The following is a 21,866-nucleotide window of genomic DNA, read 5'->3' as shown; positions in this document are numbered from 1 at the left end:
GTTTCTTAGTAGGTAAACCTCAACCTGGTGTCATGGTTGTAGGCCTCCCTTCCCCAGCTGCCGTTGCTGGCTCCCTCTTAATTGGGTTTTCAGCACGCTGTTGGAACTTCTCTGTTTCAGCTTAGGTTCAGCATCTCTTCCCTTTTGCAATCTTTAGCTGCTGATTTTTGTTTTTAATTCTTTGTTTGAATTGCTTTATTGATTGTATATTGTGTTAACTGATGTTTGTGAGCTGCCGGTGTGCATGTGTGTGTTGGTTGGTTTTATGAGGGGCTAAAAGTTGGGATTTTATTTATTTACTTATTTAGATTATTTATAAGCCTCTTGATCAAAGAGATCTTCAAGCAGTGTACAAATAAAATTGTAAATACAACAAGCTAAAATCCGTAAACCAAGTAAAAACGAATATACCTAAACCATCATCATTAAAAAGAAAGATAAAACCAGTAAAAGTTTTAAAACAAATTTAGGTAACCAAATCACGTGTCTGGGTAGGATTTGCTCAAGCAAGCAAACAAAAAAGATTTTAGCAGCCATCTAAAACAATATAGTAAGGGCTCCGGCAGAATGTGAGTACAGATGGGCCCCGCTTATACGGCAGGTTCTGTTCCAGACTGCCGCCGAAAAGTGGAACCCATTGATGATAATGGTGCACGTCATGTGAAAATGATGCAAAATGGCGCGTGATGAGCAAGAACCGCCGTAAAAGTGGAACAAGCGCCTTAAAGCAGGGACTTTCCCTAATTGAAAGTCGCCGCATTAGCGGAATGCCAAAAGGCGAAGCGCCATAAAGCGGGGCCCACCTGTATTTATATTTTACATATTGGAATATTTTTAATAGAACAACTAATCTTGTAAACTGACACCAGATAAACCCCACTAGCCAGGCTTTAAAATGGTTACCTGTGTGTAAAAGTAGGGTAAAACTCTGAAATAATTTTCAAAGGTACCCTGGGTAGATGTGGCTTATTTTGGAAGCAAAAAAGCAAAGAGGGAGGCACCCCATGATGCTCCAGCCAAAGAGAGGTGGAGACCCTCAAGGTGCCAAAACAGCAGACAGCAGAGAATGAAAAATGAGGAATTTTTATTGCATCCCAACGCGTTTCGGGTGTTGACATAATCCTTTGTGGAGAGCAATCTGCAAAAGTATATATAAAGACATAAGTAAAATCAAATACAGAGTCAATTCTAAAATATGGAAAGAACTACAAACATATCTCTACTCAAAATAAATAAAACAACACTCTGCATGATGCTGACAAATGCTTATTTTGGAAGACAAACGATTTTCTTGTCCTACAGAACCGTGCCATTGCCACACCCAACCAGGGGGTGTGGGACATGAGGGGGAAGCAGTTCTACAATGGAATTGAGATCAAAGTCTGGGCCATCGCTTGTTTTGCCCCTCAGAAGCAATGCAGGGAAGAAGTTCTGAAGTAAGTGAGTGGTGTTTTTAAGGAACCAAACCAGGCTGTCAAAGAGCCATAGCTTAGTGGTTGATTACATGCTTTGCATGCAGCAGGTACCAGGTTCAATCCCTGGCATCTCCAGGTAGAGTTCAAAAGACTTTGAGAGAGGACCTGCTAGCTAGTATAGATAATATAGGGCTAGATGGACCAATGGTGTAAGGCAGCTTCATATGTTCCTAATAGGGAGCCAGTTCACATATTCGAGCAGCAGTGTAATGGCCTCCTAGTGATCCACATCCTTCAAAAGGTGTGCAGCATTTTTTCCATCAGTTTAGGGATGACCCTGGAGGGCTAGTGTTGAAGAAGCCTGCAGCAGCTCCTCAGCGGTTGTAGGAACTGGAGCCTTGTTCCTTGGGTGTTACATGGTCAGCAGTCCCGTCTGGGCCTATGAGTGATTTCTGGGAGATGGTCCCTTCATGCCTCAGGTTCCCCTGTAGGAGTTGTATTCAACTCGGTCCTACTCAGAGTAGACTCAGAATGAACCTAAATTAGTCACGGTTGTTAACTTCAGTAGGTCTACTCTGAATAGGACTTGCATTGAATGCCACCTTAGATGTTGGAGTCCCAACTCCCATAACCCCAGCCAGCATAGCCAGTGGTCAGGGAGGATGGGAGTTGTAGTTGAACTTCATTTGGAGGGCCACAGGTTCGCCATCCCTGCCGCCTCTGCTTCCTGTGGGCTCAAAGGCTAGTAGCAACCCTGTGAGATGGATTTGCAAGCCCCTGGACCATTTATGTGCCAATGATGGGGAAACTGTGGCACTCCAGATGTTTCTACAGCTACAGCTTCCACCATTTGGCCATGCTGACTGGGGCTGATGGTTCCCCGTCCCCGTTGTGTGCTGTACTTCTAAGTTGGGCTGCTTAAGCACTGCTTGGTAGAGTGAGAAGCAGTTGTGAGAAGCTCCTTGTGCACCCTCCTATTGAACCCAGTGTTCTTTATCCACTGCCTTAGGAACTTCACAGACCAGCTGCGCAAAATCTCCAAGGATGCGGGGATGCCAATCCAGGGCCAGCCCTGTTTCTGTAAATATGCACAAGGTGCGGACAGCGTGGAGCCCATGTTCCGTCACCTTAAGAACACCTACTCAGGGCTCCAGCTCATCATAGTCATCCTGCCAGGGAAGACACCAGTTTATGGTACGTCAACAGGAAGGAAGGGCGTTGCTGGGAAGAGGGTAGAGGGTCCATTGAACCATTATTAATCCACCACTTTCAAATATTAAAAAAGGAATAATCTGTGTCTTTGCATGTAACAATGCAACAGGGAGACAACTAGGTTTAAACCCTTTTCCTTGACATGCTACATTTCTGTATTTCTAAAAAATTACCCTGCACCTTCAATGCCAGTTGGCATTTCTTGAGCCAAACAAACAAAATCCCATCAAAATGAGCACAAGAATAACAGTGCAACACCAGTAAGTAAATAAATAAATGGCCTTCAGTAAAAGCAGAAACCTACTTCTGCCTGATATTTGGATGACAATAAAGTAGGAGCCAGGAGAGCCTTCCTCCAGTGGGAATTTCACAAGCAAGGCATGCTCCATGGTTCCTGTCGTTGCCTGCCTTACTTTAGTGGGGCATCTGGAGATGTACTTCACATGAATGTCTTGGTGCATGGGCAGGTGAGTATGAGAGAAGATAACCCATCAGGTATCTGGGTCTCAAACAGTATACATAAGCACCAGCACTTTAAACTGAGCCTGGGACTGGACTGGGAGCCAGTGACATTGTTTGAGAATTGTTGTTGTGTGCCTTCAAGTCGATCACGACTTATGGCAACCCTATGAATCAGCAACCTCCAGTAGCATCTGTTGTAAACCACCCTGTTCAGATCTTGTAAGTTCAGGTCTGTGGCTTCCTTTATGGAATCAATCCATCTCTTTTTTGGCCTTTTATTCTACTCCCTTCTGTTTTCCCCAGCATTATTGTCTTTTCTAGTGAATCATGTTTTCGATTATGTGTCCAATGTATGATAACCTCACTTTCATCATTTTAGCTTCTAATGATAGTTCTGGTTTAATCTGTTCTAACACCCAATTTTTGTCTTGTTCACGGTCCATGGTATGCACAAAGCTCTCCTCCAACACCACATTTCAATTGAGTTTATTTTTCTCTTACGCACTTTTTTCACTGTCCAACTTTCACATCCATAGATAGATATCAGGAATACTATGGTTCGAATGATCCTGACATTTGTTCAGTGATAGATCTTTGCATTTGAGGACCTTTTCTAGTTCTCTCATAGCTGTGCTCCCTATTCTAGCCTTCTAATTTCTTGACTATTGTCTCCATTTTGGTTAATGACTGTGCCAAGGTATTGATAATCCGTGACAAGTTCAATGTCCTCGTTGTCAACTTTAAAGTTACATAAATCTTCTGTTGTCATTACTTTAATCTTCTTGATGTTCAGCTGTATTCCTGCTTTTGTGCTTTCCTCTTTAACTTTCATCAGCATCTGTTTCAAATCACTACTGGCTAGTAGTATGGTATCACCTGCATATCTTAAATTATTGATATTTCTCCAATTTTCACACCTCCATCATGGTCCAATCCCGCTTTCCGTATGATATGTTCTGCATATAGATTAAACAAATAGGGTGATAAAGTACACCTCTGTCTCACATTCTTTCCGATTGGGAACCAGTCAGTTTCTCCATATTCTGTCCTTACAGTAGCCTCTTGTCCAGAGTGTAAGTTGCGCATCAGGGCAATCAGATGCTGTGGCACCCCCATTTCTTTTAAAACATTCCATAGTTTTTCATGATCTACACAGTCAAAGGCTTTGCTGTAATCTATAAAGCACAGGGTGATTTTCTTCTGAAATTCCTTGGTCCGTTCCATTATCCAACGTATGTTTGCAATATGATCTCTGGTACCTCTTCCTTGGTACCTTGTCAAAGCTGAGACATCAGACTAAGATGCATCCAGACTCAGAGGAAGGCAATGGTAAACCATCTCTGAATACCTTTTACTATGAAAACCCTATGAACAGAATATCTAAAATGCAACACAAGATAGTTCTGGAAGATGAGACCCCCAGGTCAGATGGCACTCAGTGAGCTACTGGGGAAGAACAATGGACAAGTACGAGTAGCGCTGTGACTAATGATGCCATTGTCTCAAAACTGAATGGAAGCCCAGAGGCTGATGCGCACAGATGCGAAAGGAGAGTCCGGAGTTGTACGACACACACAATAGGAACATGGAATGTGAGATGCATGAACCAGGGAAAGTTAGAAATTGTCAAGCAAGAAATGGAACACATCAACATACAATATGTGGGGTGAGTGAATTAAAATGGACAGGAGTGTGACATTTTCAATCAGGCAACTACAAAATATTTTATGCAGGAAATGAGACATTAAGAAGAAATGGGGTTGCTTTAATAGTGAGAAGTGACGTAACAAAAGCAATTAGGAGCTACAACGCAAGGTCTGAGCGAGTGATATCAATGAGATTAAATGGGAAACCTGTTAGCACAAACATCATCCAAGTCTATGCTCCAATGGCAAACACAGAAGAAGAGGAATTGGACAGATTTTATGCAGAAGTACAGGAAGAAATTGATCACACACCAAAACAAGATATTCCGATAATCATGGGGGACTGGAATGCAATAGTAAGGAACAGAGAAGAAGTAGAAGTTGTGGGAAAATGGGGCTGAGGAAATAGAAATGAAGCAGGAGAAAGACTTATGGAATTCTGTGAAGCCAGTAATTTGTTTCTTATAAACGCATGTTTTGAGCAACTGAAAAGACAACTGTACACGTAGACTTCACCAAATGGTCAATATAGGAATCATATATAATTGGTAGCAGAAGATGGAGAAGTTCCATACTTTCTGCAAAAACAAGACCAGGAGCAGACTGCGATACAGATCATGAACTGGTCATATTGAAAATCAGAGTAAAGCTAAAGAAGAACAACAAAGCAATCATAATGCAAAAATACAATTTAAACATCTCAGAAGAATATAAAGATCAAATAAAGAACAGATCTGAGACTTTAAACTTAGTTGACAGAGAACCAGAAGAACTATGGATTGAAGTCAGAGACATTATCAGGGAAGAATGCAAAAAGACAATACCTCTAGTTAAAAGGAGAGAAAGACCTCAATGGATGACTGAAGAAACTCTTCAAATGGTTGAAGAAAGAAGGAAAGCAAAAGGAGAGAGAAACACAGTCAGAACCCTAAATGCAACAATACAGCGACTAGTACGTAGGGACAAAGAACTATTACAATAGTTATTGAATAGAAATAGAAGAGGACAACAAAAAAGGTAGAACAAGAGCCCTCTTCCAAAAGATTAGAGAAATGAAAGGGAAATTTAAACCAAGAGTAGGGATGTTGAATAATCAACAGGGAAACACACTGACTGACCGAGGTGAAATAAAAGGAAGATGGAAGCAATACACTGACGAACTCTATAAAAGAGATGCAAGGATGACATTCATTCATGGAGGAACCATATGAGGAAGAACCAGAAATTTTAGAATGTGAGGTGAAAGCTACTCTTAAAATACTTGGAAGAAACAAATCACCAGGAACAGATGGCATACCAATAGAGTTGCTACAAGCTACTGAGACTGAATCTGTCCAAATTCTGACTAAAATTTGTCAACAAATACGGAAAACTAAACAATGGCTCACAGACTGGAAGAATTCAATATATATCCCAATTCCAAAGAAAGGGGATCCCAGGGGAATGCAGTAATTATCGAACTATTGCCTTAATATCCCATGCAAGTAAAGTAATGCTCAAGATTCTGCAACAAAGGCTCTTACCATATATGGAGCGAGAAATGCCAGACATCCAAATTGGATTTAGAAAGGGAAGAGGCACCAGAGATAATATTGTAAACATACATTGTTTGAGAATATGTGTGATAAATCCAGCCTCTTGGGAAGAGCTGTGTCTTAATGGTAGAGAACATGCTGTGAATGCAGAAAGTGCCAAGTTCAATTCTCAGCATCTCTAGGTAAGCCTGGAAGAGACTTCTGCCTGAAACCCTGGAGAACCACTGCCAGTCAGTGTAGACAACACTGAGCTAGATGGTCTGACTCCATGCAAGGGAGTTTCTAATGCAGAGTGTACAGGAAGTAGTGAAGAGCTTTCTTTTTTTACCAGTTGCTGAGTATCACAAGTGGGGAGAGTGCTCTTACACTCAGGTCCTGCTTGCAGGCTTCCCACTGGGGCATCTGGCTGGCCAGTGTGAGAACAGGATGTTGGACTCGATGGGCCTTTGGCTTGATCCAGTAGGGCTGCTCTTATGTTCTTATGTCCCTGTTAGGAATTGGACTGCAGCATTCTGCACTATTCTGCATCTGGATTATCTTCAAGGGTAGCCCCGCATCGAGGGCATTACAGTAATCCAGCCTCTATAGTTGGGGAGCTCAGGAGCATGTTTTCAATATAAAAAAAAATCAGATATTTGACATTGGCACCTCTGCACTGTTTGTAGTTTGAAGTGATACGGCCCAGGTAAGTCTAACAAATATTTTTGCATGTTTTGAATCGGCTCTAGAATTCTGCTCCCTACTTGAGCTGTTGCCTTATCTCCCGACATATCAAACTTTCCAATTATAGACCAAATCTGCCCTATCCATTTAAAGCAGTATTATACCACTTTAAACTGTCATGGCTTCCCCCAAAGAATCCTGGGAATTGTAGTTTGTTAAGGGTGTTGAGAGCTTTTAGGAGTCCCCTCACAGAGCTACAATTCCCAGAGTTCCATGGGAAGAGGGATAGGTTGTTAAACCCCTCTGGGAATTGTAGCTCTGTGAAGGGAACAGGAGGTCTCCTAACAACTCTCATCACCCTTTTAAAAAACTATAGTTCCCAGGACTCTTTGCGGGGAAGCCATGATTTTAAAGTGGTATAATGTGCAGAGGAGGCCATATTTCTGCCAGTCTTTTCAAGGAGGACCTACAGGGTGCCTGCTGCTTTAACATGTTACTCTGTTGTCCCCAGCGGAGGTCAAGCGGGTGGGGGACACACTCCTGGGGATGGCCACTCAATGCGTGCAGGTCAAGAACGTGGTGAAGACGTCGCCGCAGACGCTTTCCAACCTTTGCCTCAAGATCAACGTCAAGCTCGGAGGGATCAACAACATCCTGGTACCCCACCAGCGGTATGTTTGCTGAGGGGAAAGGAAAGGAAGCAGCCTCCCTCATGACCCATGGGTTCTGTGTCCCCCCCCCCCGCACGCATGCACACACACAATTTATTCCCCATCAGGGGTGTAGTGGTCCAGGGTCTTGGAGTCTTAGAGAGCAGGGTCCCTATGTCTCCAGCGTCCTATGAGCTGATCAGCATGAAAGGGGAGTGTGTTGGCCACTGAAAAGTGTCTTCTAACATGCTTCCTTGTCCTTTCCTGCTGATTGGAGCCAATCGGAGAGAAAGGAGGTGAGTCAGCCACTGAGAAGACACTTCTCAGTAGCTAACACACTCCCCTTTCATACTGATTGGCTCCTAGGGACTTTTGTTGTGGGAGAAGTTGCACGTAGGAAGAACTGAGGAGTGTAGAGATGACAGCTGAGAGTGAGTGAGGGGGCATGACATGTCTATCATGAAAGGACCCTGCACTTCTGAATGTGTCACTACACTACTGTTCTCTGTGAGTTCTTCCTTTCCCCAAGTGATGCTGCGACACACGCACACACTCAGACACATCCTACCATTCTGCACAGCTGAATGTGAACTCGGCAGCCCTGAAAATATCAGCCTGATCGTCACACAAAGCATTTGGGCAGAGCAGCCCGAAAGAAGGTCAGAGAAGGGGAACCAGAGGCAGACAGGCTGTCAAATCCAAAGCCCATTTGGGCTTGTGTCGGCAGGGCAGAAGAGAGGAGGTTGTGTATGTGTGTGTGCCTCCCCCCCCTTTTAACCTGTCCTCTGTCATCCTGTTTTCAAATGTTCTGTCCCATTGAACCCAAAGGAAGGGAAAAGAAGTATGCCATCTCCAGGGTTGGTATACTGTCCCCCCCTCCCCAGTATTTCGAGGGAACAGGAGACCTTGCTTGATCCATCCCTGCCTTTCCTCTGAAATGTAATCTCTTCCCCCCCACCCCTGGTTGGAGTACTGATGGCAGAGAAGGAGATGGCTGTGGTTGCAAGAAGGATACCTTTGTGGGTGAGCCTTCTACCTCTACCCCACAGATCTCCCTCTTTCCCTATAGAGCAGGAGATCCGTGCTATCCTATGGTCCCTGGGAGGCCCTCCCAGGGACCATAGGATTGCAGCCTATATATTCTCCACCTGCAGAACCGTTCCCTTTAACATAGAAATCACATTCTGTGTCCTTTATGCATATTATGTAGAATTCTGTATGCTCAGTTTTGCACAACTAATTAATACTAATATTTCATTGGCCACATTCTCCACCATTTCTCCAGAATTTACAATCCAGAATTTTTTAAAAATACATTTTTTCTACAAAGTCATAACTCTACAGTTAAACAGTAATAAAAGAGCCACCTGAAAGTTTAAAATCAGAGCAAATCAGCCCAGAGGAAAAGCTTAGTGAAAAAGTCAGGATTTCTCTTAGTGATGGGAAATTCTTGGTAAGGGGCCCTGATGCACCTTGCGAGGAAAAGTGATTCATAGTGCAGATGCAGTTTTGACTTTCAATTCCTGTGACAGAGGAGCACGAAAGGAGTGGCAGTTATTCCTGGTGTTTCCTCCAGCTTCTGAAAAGTAACAAGAAACAGTCCAGTCCACATGTTTTCAGTGTCAGGACCAAAGCAGATGTCATATTCAGGTGGCTCCGAAACGCCCTCTCCCTCTGAATAGAGCTCAGACAGCACCATGGTATACTCCACGGTTGCGAACTCTGAGGCGGGAGGTGAGACGGCTAGAGCGCCGGTGGTGGAAATCTCGCTCTGATGACAATCGGACATGGGTTAGAGCAGCTGCAGCAGCCTACCATGTGGTGATAAGGGCAGCAAAGAAGGATTTTTATGCTGCCTCTATTGCGTCCGCAGAGTGTTGTCCCAGGAGGCTGTTCCAAGTGGTCCGGAGCCTGGTTGGTCTAGTTGCCCCAGAACTGATGGAACATGTTAAGGCCTCCTGTGATGAGTTTGCAAAGCACTTTGCAGATAAAATTGATCGGATTAAGAGTGCTATTCCGTGCACTGTGGACATAGTGAGCGAGCCAGAGGCGGCCAGTGGTGCTCTGGTGCTGTGGGATCGGCTTCGGCTTCTTTCTTCTGATGAAGTGGACAAGGTGCTTTCAACCTTAAAGCCAACCACTTGCTTACTCGATCCTTCCCATCGTGGCTCATTATGAGCTGCAAGGATAGACTGGGCGAGGGGATCAAGGTGGTGGTAAATGCTTCCCTGGAAGAGGGAGTAATACCATCAGCCCTCAAGGAGGCAGTAATAAAACCGATTCTAAAGAAGCCCTCCGTGGATCCCCAAGATTTGAACAACTTTTGCCCCGTCTCAAATCTGCCATTCTTGGGCAAGGCGGTTAAACGGGTGGTGGCGCAGCAGTTGCAAGCGCACTTGGAGGAAGCGGAATATCTGGATCCATTTCAATCAGGCTTCAGGCCTGGACATGGGACTGAAACGACCTTGGTCGCCTTGGTGGATGAGATATGAGGAGGGCGCTGGATAGGGGTGAATGCACCTTCCTTGTTCTCCTTAATCTTCAACGGCTTTTGATACCGTTGACCACGGTATCCTGGACCGTCTGGAGAGGTTAGGCATAGGGGGCACTGTATTGCAGTGGTTCCGTTCCTTCCTCTCTGGTAGGTACCAGAGAGTGGTGTTGGAGGATGAGGTTTCGGATCCTTGGCCTCTCACTTGTGGGGTGCCACAGGACTCTATCCTCTCCCCGATGCTGTTCAACATCTGTATAAAGCCGCTGGGGGCAATCATCAGAGGATTTGGGCTGCAGTGTCACCAGTATGCGGATGACATGCAGCTCTATCTCTCATTCAAGTCCTCACCGAGGTTGGCTGTAGAAACCCTGTCCAAGTGCCTGGAGTCGGTGAGTGGCTGGATGGGAAGGAATAAGCTGAGGCTGAACCCTGACAAATCTGAGGTACTGTTCGTGGGAGACAAGGGAGGGTTGGGGGATGTTGACCTGGTCCTCAGTGGAGTACAATTGCCCCTGAAAGACCAGGTCTGCAGCCTGAGGATCATTCTTGACTCCCAGCTGTCCATTGGAGGCTCAGGTCTCGGCTGAGAGCTTGGCAGCGCTGTATCAACTCCATCTGATACGGAGGCTGTGCCACTACCTTCCCAACCCATCTGCTCCCATCGGTGGGACATGCCCTGGTCACCTCTCGCCTAGACTACTGTAATGCGCTCTACATGGGGTTACCCTTGAAAACAGTCCGGGAGCTGCAACTGGTACAGAATGCGGTGGCTCGCCTGATCAAAGGCAGCTGCCGGCGAGATCACATCACTCCAGTGCTGAAGAAGTTGCACTAGTTGCCGGTTATTTTCCGGGCCCAATTCAAGGTGTTGTTTTGACCTTTAAAACCCAGTCTATCTGAAAGAGCGCCTCCAGCTTCATCAAGGATGCCGCGTAACAAGATCAGCCTCAAAAGGCCGCCTCTCCATCCCACCAGTTAAAACAGCTGGACTGGTGAGGACTAGGGAGACGGCTTTTTCAGTTGTGGTGCCCACTCTGTGGAATTCCCTCCCAAACGATCTCCGTCATGCCCCTGCTATGACGAACTTCTGCCGGGCCTTGAAGACCTGGCTCTTCAGGCAGGCTTTTGGGGTGGGTTAGGTTTTATTACTACTGTTGAGATTTTAATGTTTTAATGTATTTGTATGTTTTTATTTTGTATGTCGCCCAGAGTGGCTGGACAACCAGCCAGATGGGCGGCTAATAAATAAATAAAATAAAATATATTAACCATGCAATTTTTTTTTACATGTGTGTTGTATTGTGTCCATTTTTATTCTGAAAGAATGGATAGGGCTGGTCACCAATCCCCCCTTTCGAGGGCAAATAGGAGCTGAGGCAGGAGGTGTGATTTTCAATAGGAAACCATCGTAGGTCCCCTATCGTGAACAAACACACACACACATTTTTGAGAGGCTGCTTTAGACACCATATATTGCCATCTTTAATCATGCAGCTGCAAAAGTGTAATGCACACAGCCCTGCCTGTTCAGCCTCAAACAAGCCTTTATGGTCAGAGGAGCAGGGGCCTTCTACAGTTCCTCCCAACTCCCCCAGTTGTTAGTTCTGTCTGCCTGCACATGTATGTGGCTGTTTTTTCTCCCCACACTCTGCCTCTTCCCACAATTTCTGTTGCCCTCAGTCCTTGCGGCGCAATTTGACCCCTCCGTCTATGTATGTATGTGGCTGTGTTGTGGAATTTATTCTGAGCGGGCTGTTTTGCGGTTCCTTGGGACTGAACTTGAATTTGGTTTTGGGGGGGGAGAGAAGGGGGAGATAAAAGCATGCAACCATGACTATTTAGCTCATCAATAGCTGTTGCTTTAATGTTGGCCTACTAGCCTTTGTACATTGGCAATGTTCCTACCAGCACTAATAATAATACTAGTTAAAAGAAATCTCTGTTAGTACTTGGTACTAAATCTTCAACTCCATCTTGTTCCCAGCTCTGCTGTCTTTCAGCAGCCAGTTATATTCCTTGGAGCTGATGTGACTCATCCGCCGGCAGGTGATGGCAAGAAGCCCTCCATAACAGCTGTAAGTTTTGCCTCAAACTTCGTGGTTCGTGAAAGGTAGTGGGCGGGTCAGCCTTGACCATCAGGAAGGAGAAGGGTTGTGGCTCAGTGGCAGAGCATTTACACTGCACACAGAAGGTCCCAGCTTCAATCTGGGAATGTCCCCCGCCTGAAACCCTGAAGAGGTACTTGCCTGTCCATGTAGGCCACTGGTTATTGCTATTATTTTATTTATTACATTTATTTTCCTCCAAGGAGCTCAAAGTGGTGTACATGGTTTCCCCCTCTCCGTTTTATCCTTACAACTACCCTGTGAGGTAGGTTAGGCTGAGAGACGGTGACAGGCCCAAGGTCACCCAGTGAGCTTCATGGCTGTTGAGGATTTGAACCCTGGCCTCCCAGGTCCCATCTATAACCACTACATCACACCACCCTTTTTGGGTCACAGACCCCTTTGATAATCTAGTGAAAGCTGTAGACCCCCATAAATAAATACAGCTTGTTTTGGTGCATTGGGAATTTGTTTGTTTATTTTTATTCATTTATTTTTTTGCACTGAAGCCTATCCACGGGCCCCCTAGGGTTAAGAATCCCTGCTGTAGACGGTACTGAGCTAGATGGGCCATCGGTATAAGACAGGTGTCCACATTCTCATCAGCCACCATCCCTGTTGTGCACCAACCTACTTCCCCAGGATGGAGTGCAGTGAGTATCTACTGAGCTTGCGTAGGCACGCATGCTTTGTGTTGGTGTATTTTAGCACTGAGGTCTAGGGAGCCACCTCTGAAGTAGCCGGTGGTAAGGAGAGGCACTAGTTGACAGACTTTCACTTCCATCACACTTGCGCCCCCCCCTCCCCAAGCAAGACAGAAATTGTGCAGGGCAAAGTTTTTTGCTTTGCTTCTAAACGCCACCCATTTCTCCTCAATTTCACTGGCAGGCAAGCTTCACACTTTGCTTTGCTTTGCTCTTTATCGGTTGCAGGTGGTAGGCAGCATGGATGCCCACCCGAGCCGCTACTGTGCCACCGTGCGGGTTCAACGGCCTCGGCAGGAGATCATCGAGGACCTGTCGTACATGGTGAGAGAGCTCCTCATCCAGTTTTACAAGTCTACACGTTTCAAACCCACCCGCATCATCTTCTACCGTGATGGAGTGCCAGAGGGACAGCTCCCACAGGTGAGGATTAGTCCTTTCTTCCTCAGTAATACCAGCAGAATATTAGGTGCTGCACACACATGCACAAAAGGATTCCATATATATGGTGTCAGTCCGCATTACACAGAAAGGGCAGAGGCACACAGAGGGTACAGGTCAGGAATTGTTGTTAATGATGGGCTTTGAATGGTAGGTAATTTCTGTTGAACTGGACTCAAGGTCCATCTGGTCTAAGGGCGAGGTAACTGTGGCCCTGCTGCTGCTGATGTTGTTGGACTACAACTCCCATCATCCCTGCCCATTGGCCATACTGGCTAGGGCTGATGGAAGCTGGAATGCAACACAATCTAGAGGGCCACATGTTACGAGAAACCTAGGAGCAGAGCATGAAGGTGGCAGTCCTCTCTGTGTGTTCCCTAGCTGCTGGTATTCAGGGGTAAACTGCTCCTGAACATGGGGGCTTCATTTAGGTTTTCATAGCTGTTCCTTCATGATTGTGTCTCCTCCTCTTTTAAAGCCACCAAAGCTAGTGCCATCACTACATCTTGAAGTAGTCAGTTCCATAAATTAGTTATGCATTGCTGTACATTCTTGTTGCTGCTGCTGTTGTGCTGAATTTACTTCTAGTTCATTTCACTGAGTGACCCTGAGTGATGCTAAGATGGTTTTGGTGAAGTGTCTCTCTCTTTTTAAAAAAATGCTTAAAATTACTCTTCACATGATAGTCTATTTACTTCTCAATTTTTTGCTATCTTCTTTCTAGGCACAGGAGTGGAGTCAGTATGGCTTTTTTCTTCTACCTTCTACTTTTTAATGTATTGCGGCTGCTTTTCTCTTAGATCCTTCATTATGAGCTGCTGGCCATCCGTGATGCCTGCATCAAACTGGAGAAGGACTACCAGCCGGGCATTACTTACATTGTCGTGCAGAAACGACATCACACTCGCCTCTTCTGCGCAGATAAGAACGAGAGGGTAAAGCTCAGTTATTTTTTTTAAAAAAATTGGTGCTTCTATTGTATAAGCACAGTATATGAAATAATATATATCACCAAGGTTATCACAGGAGGGTTGATCATGTTAATGAAGCCCCAAAGATTTAAGTTTTGAAGCTGATTTAATTTTTCTCTTTTAAAATTTTGTTTTGTTTGCCACAGCTCTTCCCTAAGTGACTTGTTTAAGATCCCAAACTGATAGTGATAGGCAGGATCCCCACCCTTCTTTAGCACCCCAGGAAATTGCTCTTGCTGCAGTGCTTATGCTTTTGTTTTCTATGTAATAAATTCTGCAGATTGGCAAAAGTGGGAACATCCCAGCAGGAACAACAGTGGATACAAACATTACTCATCCCTTTGAGTTTGACTTCTACCTGTGCAGTCATGCTGGCATTCAGGTACTGTTTTAACAGCCTTGCTCTGTATGCGTGTGTGTGTTTGTTAATGCACTTCAATTTAACCATTCCTGTAATCTCTGTTCTCTTTTTGTGGAGGGAGGCAATGGTGAGGAGGGAGCTGGTGTATGGGCACCCGCTTAATCTGTGGGCCCCTGTAGCTGAGGTAATGTGAGGATTGTAGATCCGGGGAAGGAGTAGCAGTTTGCTCTGGTACATGGAGGTGACCACAGAGGAAGGTAAAACAAAGGGACCAAGCTGAGATGGTGGTCTTTGGTTTTTGGAATTTACAGTAATTTATTTAACGATATTTATATATGGCTTGATTCGGGGGGAAAACCCTCACTGTTTTTCAATAATAATAACAACAACAAAACAAGTAATTAAAACATTTTAAAAGTGAGCTAAAAACAGATTAAAACTTGTCAACATCTGTGTGTCTGGATAAGCTTGCCTAAACAAAAATGTTTTAAGGAGTACAGCAAAGATGCCTGCATGATGTCAATAGGCAGGGAGTTCCAAAGTGTAGATGCTGCCACACCAAAAGATTGATTTATTTTAAGTGCAGAACTAATATCATGTGGCACCTGTAACAGTGCCAGTTCTACAGATCAAAGTGATGATGGTTGGCATTTATGCAAAGGTTCCTGAATGCACAAAACACTTCTGTGTTGCCCAATAATCTTTACAATAGCTTGGTAGGGTAGATAGGTTGATATTAGTATACCCATAATGCTGACAGGGATCTGAAGCTGAGAGAGAGGAGGGCTTGTCTAACATCACCAGCTGCCAGACTGAGTGTGCATTGGCCACTTTGGCCATAGCCAACTGTGGCATGCAGCCTTCAGACTGAAACATGTAGCCATCCCCCTGCCGTAATAGATAGACCATGTTTCCTGTGCTGCTGTCAAAGATTGTTTTTGCTCACTGCATTAGGAAGGTATCATCCTTCCTCCCTCCGCACCTCACTGATTCCAATTCTTCCCACCCAGGGTACAAGCAGACCTTCCCATTACTACGTTCTTTGGGACGACAACCGGTTTACAGCAGATGAGCTTCAAATCCTCACCTACCAGCTTTGCCACACTTATGTCCGCTGCACCCGTTCAGTCTCTATCCCAGCACCAGCATACTATGCCCGCTTGGTGGCATTTCGGGCGCGGTATCATCTTGTAGACAAAGAGCATGACAGGTGAGCAGCTGGTGTACAATACCTCTTCTTGTTTGTTCCCATCTGTGCAGCAGGGTAGATCGGGACAATTGTGTTGCTCTGGCATCACCTGCTTTTAGCGGAAGCTACCAGAGTAGTGGTTCCCAAATCTTCCCCCGCACATGGACCATTTGAAAATTGCTGAGGGTCTTCGCAGACCCCTTAATTATTTTTCCTGCCTGTTGCAGCAATCATAATGCTCTGTGCTGGATGCTGTCTATCGATTTCAATAATGTTTTTGTTGCTTCTTTTTTATTTCTTACCTATTGTGTTTTATTATATTACAACTGAAATTCTGTAGAATTCAAACTGTAATACGATAAAATACAATGTAAGAAATAAAAAGAAGCAATAAAAATACAAGTAAAAGGGTGAATAGTTACTGTGGCAGATGGGCTGTCCCACTCTTAAATCACAAATCCACAGGCGCTCCACGGACCACCAATGAAGGTCATGGGCCACTGGTGGTCTACTGACCACAATTTAGGAGCTCCTGTATTAGGGCAAATGGGGAGCTGCCTCACCAGCTTCAGCCTACACTTGGCCAGCCCCCACCTGCTTGCCTTCTTGCCTGTAACCGGGGCAGGGGGGGCTTGGGAATGCTGCCTGCCAGCTTCCTCCTCCTCCTTAGTCTCAGTGTTGCCATTCTAGAACTCAGCAGGGAAGAAGCAAAATTAGAATTAGTTGGCTCTGCCTGTCATTGGCTTGTTTCGGTCTCCCTGCTTCCTTCCCTACCAGTTCCAATGGGCCCCAGTGACCATTGTCTTCTTTCTTTAACAATTGCTGTGTGATGGAAGCCCAATAGCACCTGGGGGTCGAATGCATCGTAGTTGTGAAAGGAAACGGAAAGGAATTATATTTATTTATTTTATTTATTTATTATTTGATTTATATCCCGCCCTTCCTGCCAGCAGGGGAGTATTCCTCCCAATACACATAGTAGCTCTTAATGGTGGCTTTATCCGTGGTACAAGTAACTGCATTTTCTGTGTTAAATTCCAGTCTCCTCAAAGCCAGCTAAATTGCATTTGCAACCACGTCTATAAACAGAAACACCTTCTGCAATTTTGTGCCATGCAACATGACACTTTGATCATACTTGAAATACATAACAGATCTGCTTAACTTTTGACCCTCCCATGAGTCCATTAAAACCCTGACCCAATCATCATCTAAGGTAGTCTTTCCCAACCTGGTACCCTCTGGATGCTTTGGACTGTAACTCCCATCATCCTTGACCACTGGCTGTGCTGGCTGGGGATGATGTGATCCAAAACATCTTGGAGAGCACTTGGCTGAGGAAGGCTGATCTAAGGCTATTTCCATTATTAACTAATATTGAGAAGTTTTAATTCCTATAATGATTTACCTTCCCCAATTTTGATATATTTTGATAAAGAGAAAGAGGAAGGGTGAAGAAGATGGTAACACACAGTATGATGACATGGCAGCCGATAAGCAAATTATCTTGATCAACTCCAGGAATTCTTTGGAAAACTTTAGTCAAAGTATCTCCTGTTATAATGTTGTAGCTAATCATGGCAATGAAAGAGTATAAAAACTGGAGATCTGAGAGAATTAGGTACCCTACGAAACCATACGTTTTATTGACCAGCGCCTGGTAGCTGTAATAATAATAATAATAATAAAATTTTATTTCTAGGCCGCCTATCTGGCCGAATTAACGGCCACTCTAGGCGGCGTACATAGACTAAAATATAACATAGAGTAAAATATAACATATAATACAAAACAAAACCCCAGTAGTCTATAGACATCCCGAGCAGCAGGTTCACGCACACATACACACACACACGGTCTCTGGCCCCTTCAGCAGTTGCTGCTTTTGTAGCTGGAGAGAGACAGGGCCCCGCCCTTCCAGGCCAGGTGGAAATCAGCCAGAAATGCAGGGAGCAGGTCTTGCAGAAACTCACACAGGTAGATGGTCTCTGGCCCCTTCAGCAGTTGCTGCTTTTGTAGCTGGAGAGAGACAGGGCCCTGCCCTTCCGGGCCAGGTGGAAATCAGCCAGAAATGCAGGGAGCAGGTCTTGCAGAAACTCACACAGGTAGATGGTCTCTGGCCCCTTCAGCAGTTGCTGCTTTTGTAGCTGGAGAGAGACAGGGCCCCGCCCTTCCGGGCCAGGTGGAAATCAGCCAGAAATGCAGGGAGCAGGTCTTGCAGAAACTCACACAGGTAGATGGTCTCTGGCCCCTTCAGCAGTTGCTGCTTTTGTAGCTGGAGAGAGACAGGGCCCCGCCCTTCCAGGCCAGGTGGAAATCAGCCAGAAATGCAGGGAGCAGGTCTTGCAGAAACTCACACAGGTAGATGGTCTCTGGCCCCTTCAGCAGTTGCTGCTTTTGTAGCTGGAGAGAGACAGGGCCCTGCCCTTCCGGGCCAGGTGGAAATCAGCCAGAAATGCAGGGAGCAGGTCTTGCAGAAACTCACACAGGTAGATGGTCTCTGGCCCCTTCAGCAGTTGCTGCTTTTGTAGCTGGAGAGAGACAGGGCCCCGCCCTTCCGGGCCAGGTGGAAATCAGCCAGAAATGCAGGGAGCAGGTCTTGCAGAAACTCACACAGGTAGATTCCTGACAGGTTCCCTCCTTTAATCAACAGGATAATAGAATAATCTGTGATGTAAGCAACACCCAGGAGCAGCAATATTCCTAATGGAAAGCCAGCTTGCTTCAAATAATAGGACAGGCCTATCATACCAGATCCTATGATAGAGTTGATAACATTAAAAGTAGCTGATGATAGGTTGCTAGTTCCTTGTTTATTTCTCAGTTTACAAATCAGGGTTGTCTTTTCATCCACTTCTTCCTGGTGGGCATGGCTGGATGGGGGCAACAGATGGTGCTGTGTTAGCTCTTCCATCTCCTTGAAAGGAGAAAACAAAAATGTAACTCTCCAGCACCATGTAGTGCTTTTCACCATGTAAAAAAACATGTGTGACCTCTAGATTTGTCTCTCAGTGAATAACTCACTGAGCAACCAGTGCCGGCTGCCAAGATGGGTGAGTGATCCTTTTTCAAAAACTACTGAGGTTCTGCATGGTTCCTGAGGTCTCATATTAAATCATGGCTTCTCTGCCTATAAGAGTGTGATTACAGGCCATACTCAGGTTTTATACAAACCAGATTTATGGGGTGAGTGTGGCCTATATTCAGACCAATATGGTAATTCTTTGTGGATATCTGGATATTTATGATATTGTAAGACTGTTTTCTTGCTACAGCATACAGAAATAATTGATTTACTAGCAGACTTATCCCCCCTCCCCAGACACACACATACAGTGGAAACAATAAGCAGTGGTTTTATATGTTAACAACTAATGCTTTGATCTCTTCTTCCCCCTCCCTTTTTTCCACTTTCAGCGGAGAAGGCAGTCACATATCTGGCCAGAGCAATGGCCGAGACCCTCAGGCCCTTGCCAAGGCCGTACAAGTTCATCAGGACACTTTACGTACCATGTACTTTGCTTGAAAGCCTAACTTTTTTTACCTCACTCCAGAAAGCTTTCAGATTTGTAGGAGCCATAAAAAAGGAAGCATTGGGAGTACCTTGCGGGGCATCCAATGAGAAATCACTGCAGGGCGCAAACGGCGTTGGAGGCAGGAAGCCAGCATCCTCTGGGACAAAATGCAAGAGAGCCGCTTAACTGGATGGACACACCTTTGTAGTATTGCAAGAGACTGTCTTTGTTTTTCAGGCTTTCTAGTTACCTGACCAAACACACACAAAACAAGTATTTAATCCAAGGAAGGGGTCCAACTTCCGATCAAAAGAAAACAGAATTTCATTACCGGGGCGGGGGACGCAATATTAGACTTGTGACTGTGAAATAACTTTTTTTGGTTCTCCAATGCCAAATCAAACGCTGGTAAGGTTTAGTTTGTTATTGTTTTGGGTGGGTGGGTGGGTGGGGAAAGGGATTTTGTAGAGCCTTAAAACAGATGACTAGATTTATAAAAACTAATATTTTAGGATACAAGATGCTTTAATTGGTGAAGAAGAAAAAGCCAGTAGTTTATAGATTAATTTTAACACTGTTACCCTTCCCACATGAAGAAAAATGAATTTTCTCCCCTTTATATGTAATAATAATAATGTAAGGCACCCCCAGCACTTACCACAAAGCCGAAAAGGAAACTTGTCTTCCGCCTGTTTTAAAAGTGGGTTAGCTGCCTGCTCTTTTGATGCAACAGTCACATACTTAACCATGGGCGAGTGCCTTACTGCAACGCTGCAAAATGTTAACCTTCATTCACTTTTCAAAGGAAGAAAAAAGAAAAGCAAACCAACAATACTCTTGTCTCGGTGGTGGTGGTCCAAATCTCCATCTTGAAGGTGTTAGGAGTTCTCTTTATAATGTTCACAAAGCTTACAGTTTCGTGTTAGCTCACAGCCTCATGATGGGTTAAAATTCTGTGCACTTTTAACATTACATATGAATTTGGAGAGCTGCTGATAGAACCTGTTTTTGTTGTTTTTGTTTTCAATTGATGTTGATTTTATTGTTTCTGATGTATTTCTTGAGTGGATTTATTTAACACTTCTGACAAATGGGGTATGTAAAAGAGAATGTTTTGCCTGCCTCGTGAGCACAAACGAGAACTCCATTATCAACTGATGTCCTGATTTTTTTTATATGCAGATGAAATTTTTTATTACCAAGTGTTATTTTTATACAATGTCAAGTCTTATTGCCAAAACTTACTCAGATCACTCGTATTCTCAGTGTTTACATCACTATGCTCCCCCAGCCCCATCTCTCAAGCCTTTGCAGTTTTCATATAGCGTATGTGGTGGATTGTGGAGTTTGGGGGGGGAATGTTGCTTGCTTGCTTGCTTTGGCCGCGCTTGTACTAAAGTTGGAGTGATAGAGATTAGTGTGTGGCTGGCTTCTTTTTCATTAATTGAGCTGCAATCCACAAAGCCCTTATTTTTCTTTCCTGTATTTTCCTTGAACAGCTTCTTTTTCTTACACCTACCAGAGGTTTTAGGTCATATTCTGAAAACCACCCCGATGGTCTCTGATGCTTTTAATTATTGCCATTTTATTTTTTTATGTATTTGGGGCAGGGAATGGGATTCTCCCCCTTGCCAAAACAAACACACACCCCACCTGGCTCTTCCTTGGATCAGGACAACAACATGCACTTTTCTGTTATGTTGATGTAGATCTTGGGTTTTGTATTCACAAGAGAAATCCATTCTGTTCCCCATGACAATGAATTTCATACTGAAATACCTGCAACAACAAGCATCTTGTGCTTGAAAGGTTGGAGGTTTTCTGGCCTGTACTTAGTCATTCCTGGCAGGTTTGTCCCATTTTAGTACGAAAGCAGGTATGTGGCGGGAGAAGGAAATAATCTCCTATACTGAAACCACATTGTCACTTCAGATCGTTGTCTTAAACGATATATTTTATATTTATGGACAGTTGAACTTAGCCTGTGTCCTGTATAGCCATGCCACCTTCTTTGTAAGCACATCCCCTTATTGCAAATGCCTCACAGCTTGTGGGGTGATACTGACTTGACTGCTTGTGCTTCCAATGTCAAATCAAGTATCCCATCCCTTTATTTTTACTTCCCTCACCCTGCACTGTTCCAAATGCCACTATGGAGCAGAATGTTAACCCATCAAAACGCTATGCAAAAGAAAAAAGCACGGCTACACAGTGGAGCATTTTTGTGTTTTACACTACTTGGGCATTATGGCTCATATTCTTTATAGCCAGGATTCCAAGAACTGATGTAGAAAGGCACCAATGTTGCTTGTGTGCAGCTGATGAGATTTTCTGACCTTGAGCATCAGGATCTCCACTTCATATCACAATCAGCTTTTGACACTTCCAAAATGGTTTACTTGTGGCACTTGGCAGGATGTGTGTGCCCTGCTGGCTGATTTTTGAAGCACAAGTCCAATGCCACTATTGGCTGCATACAGTGAATTACAGAGTTCTTTGGATC

General features: G+C 44.6%; 1 protein-coding gene across 6 annotated transcripts in view; it reads left to right on the top strand.

Annotated features, from left to right (window-relative positions):
- LOC133370262 (protein argonaute-1) overlaps positions 1 to 19,797 on the top strand; it is a 77,306-nt gene extending 57,509 nt beyond the window's left edge. For all 6 annotated transcript variants that reach the window (XM_061596320.1, XM_061596321.1, XM_061596322.1 and 3 more), the window contains 9 exons: positions 1,303 to 1,436; positions 2,425 to 2,609; positions 7,445 to 7,604; positions 12,062 to 12,152; positions 13,115 to 13,309; positions 14,128 to 14,262; positions 14,579 to 14,680; positions 15,670 to 15,869; positions 19,266 to 19,797. In XM_061596320.1, coding sequence (XP_061452304.1) covers positions 1,303 to 1,436; positions 2,425 to 2,609; positions 7,445 to 7,604; positions 12,062 to 12,152; positions 13,115 to 13,309; positions 14,128 to 14,262; positions 14,579 to 14,680; positions 15,670 to 15,869; positions 19,266 to 19,374 — 1,311 coding nt within the window. In that variant the 3' untranslated portion in view covers positions 19,375 to 19,797. The remainder of the gene's footprint in view (positions 1 to 1,302; positions 1,437 to 2,424; positions 2,610 to 7,444; positions 7,605 to 12,061; positions 12,153 to 13,114; positions 13,310 to 14,127; positions 14,263 to 14,578; positions 14,681 to 15,669; positions 15,870 to 19,265) is intronic.
- Positions 19,798 to 21,866: the final 2,069 nt, after the last annotated feature.

The sequence above is a fragment of the Rhineura floridana genome, chromosome 15, assembly GCF_030035675.1.
Source record: "Rhineura floridana isolate rRhiFlo1 chromosome 15, rRhiFlo1.hap2, whole genome shotgun sequence".
NCBI lineage: Eukaryota > Metazoa > Chordata > Lepidosauria > Squamata > Rhineuridae > Rhineura > Rhineura floridana.
This window is presented reverse-complemented; position numbering and strand designations above follow the sequence as displayed.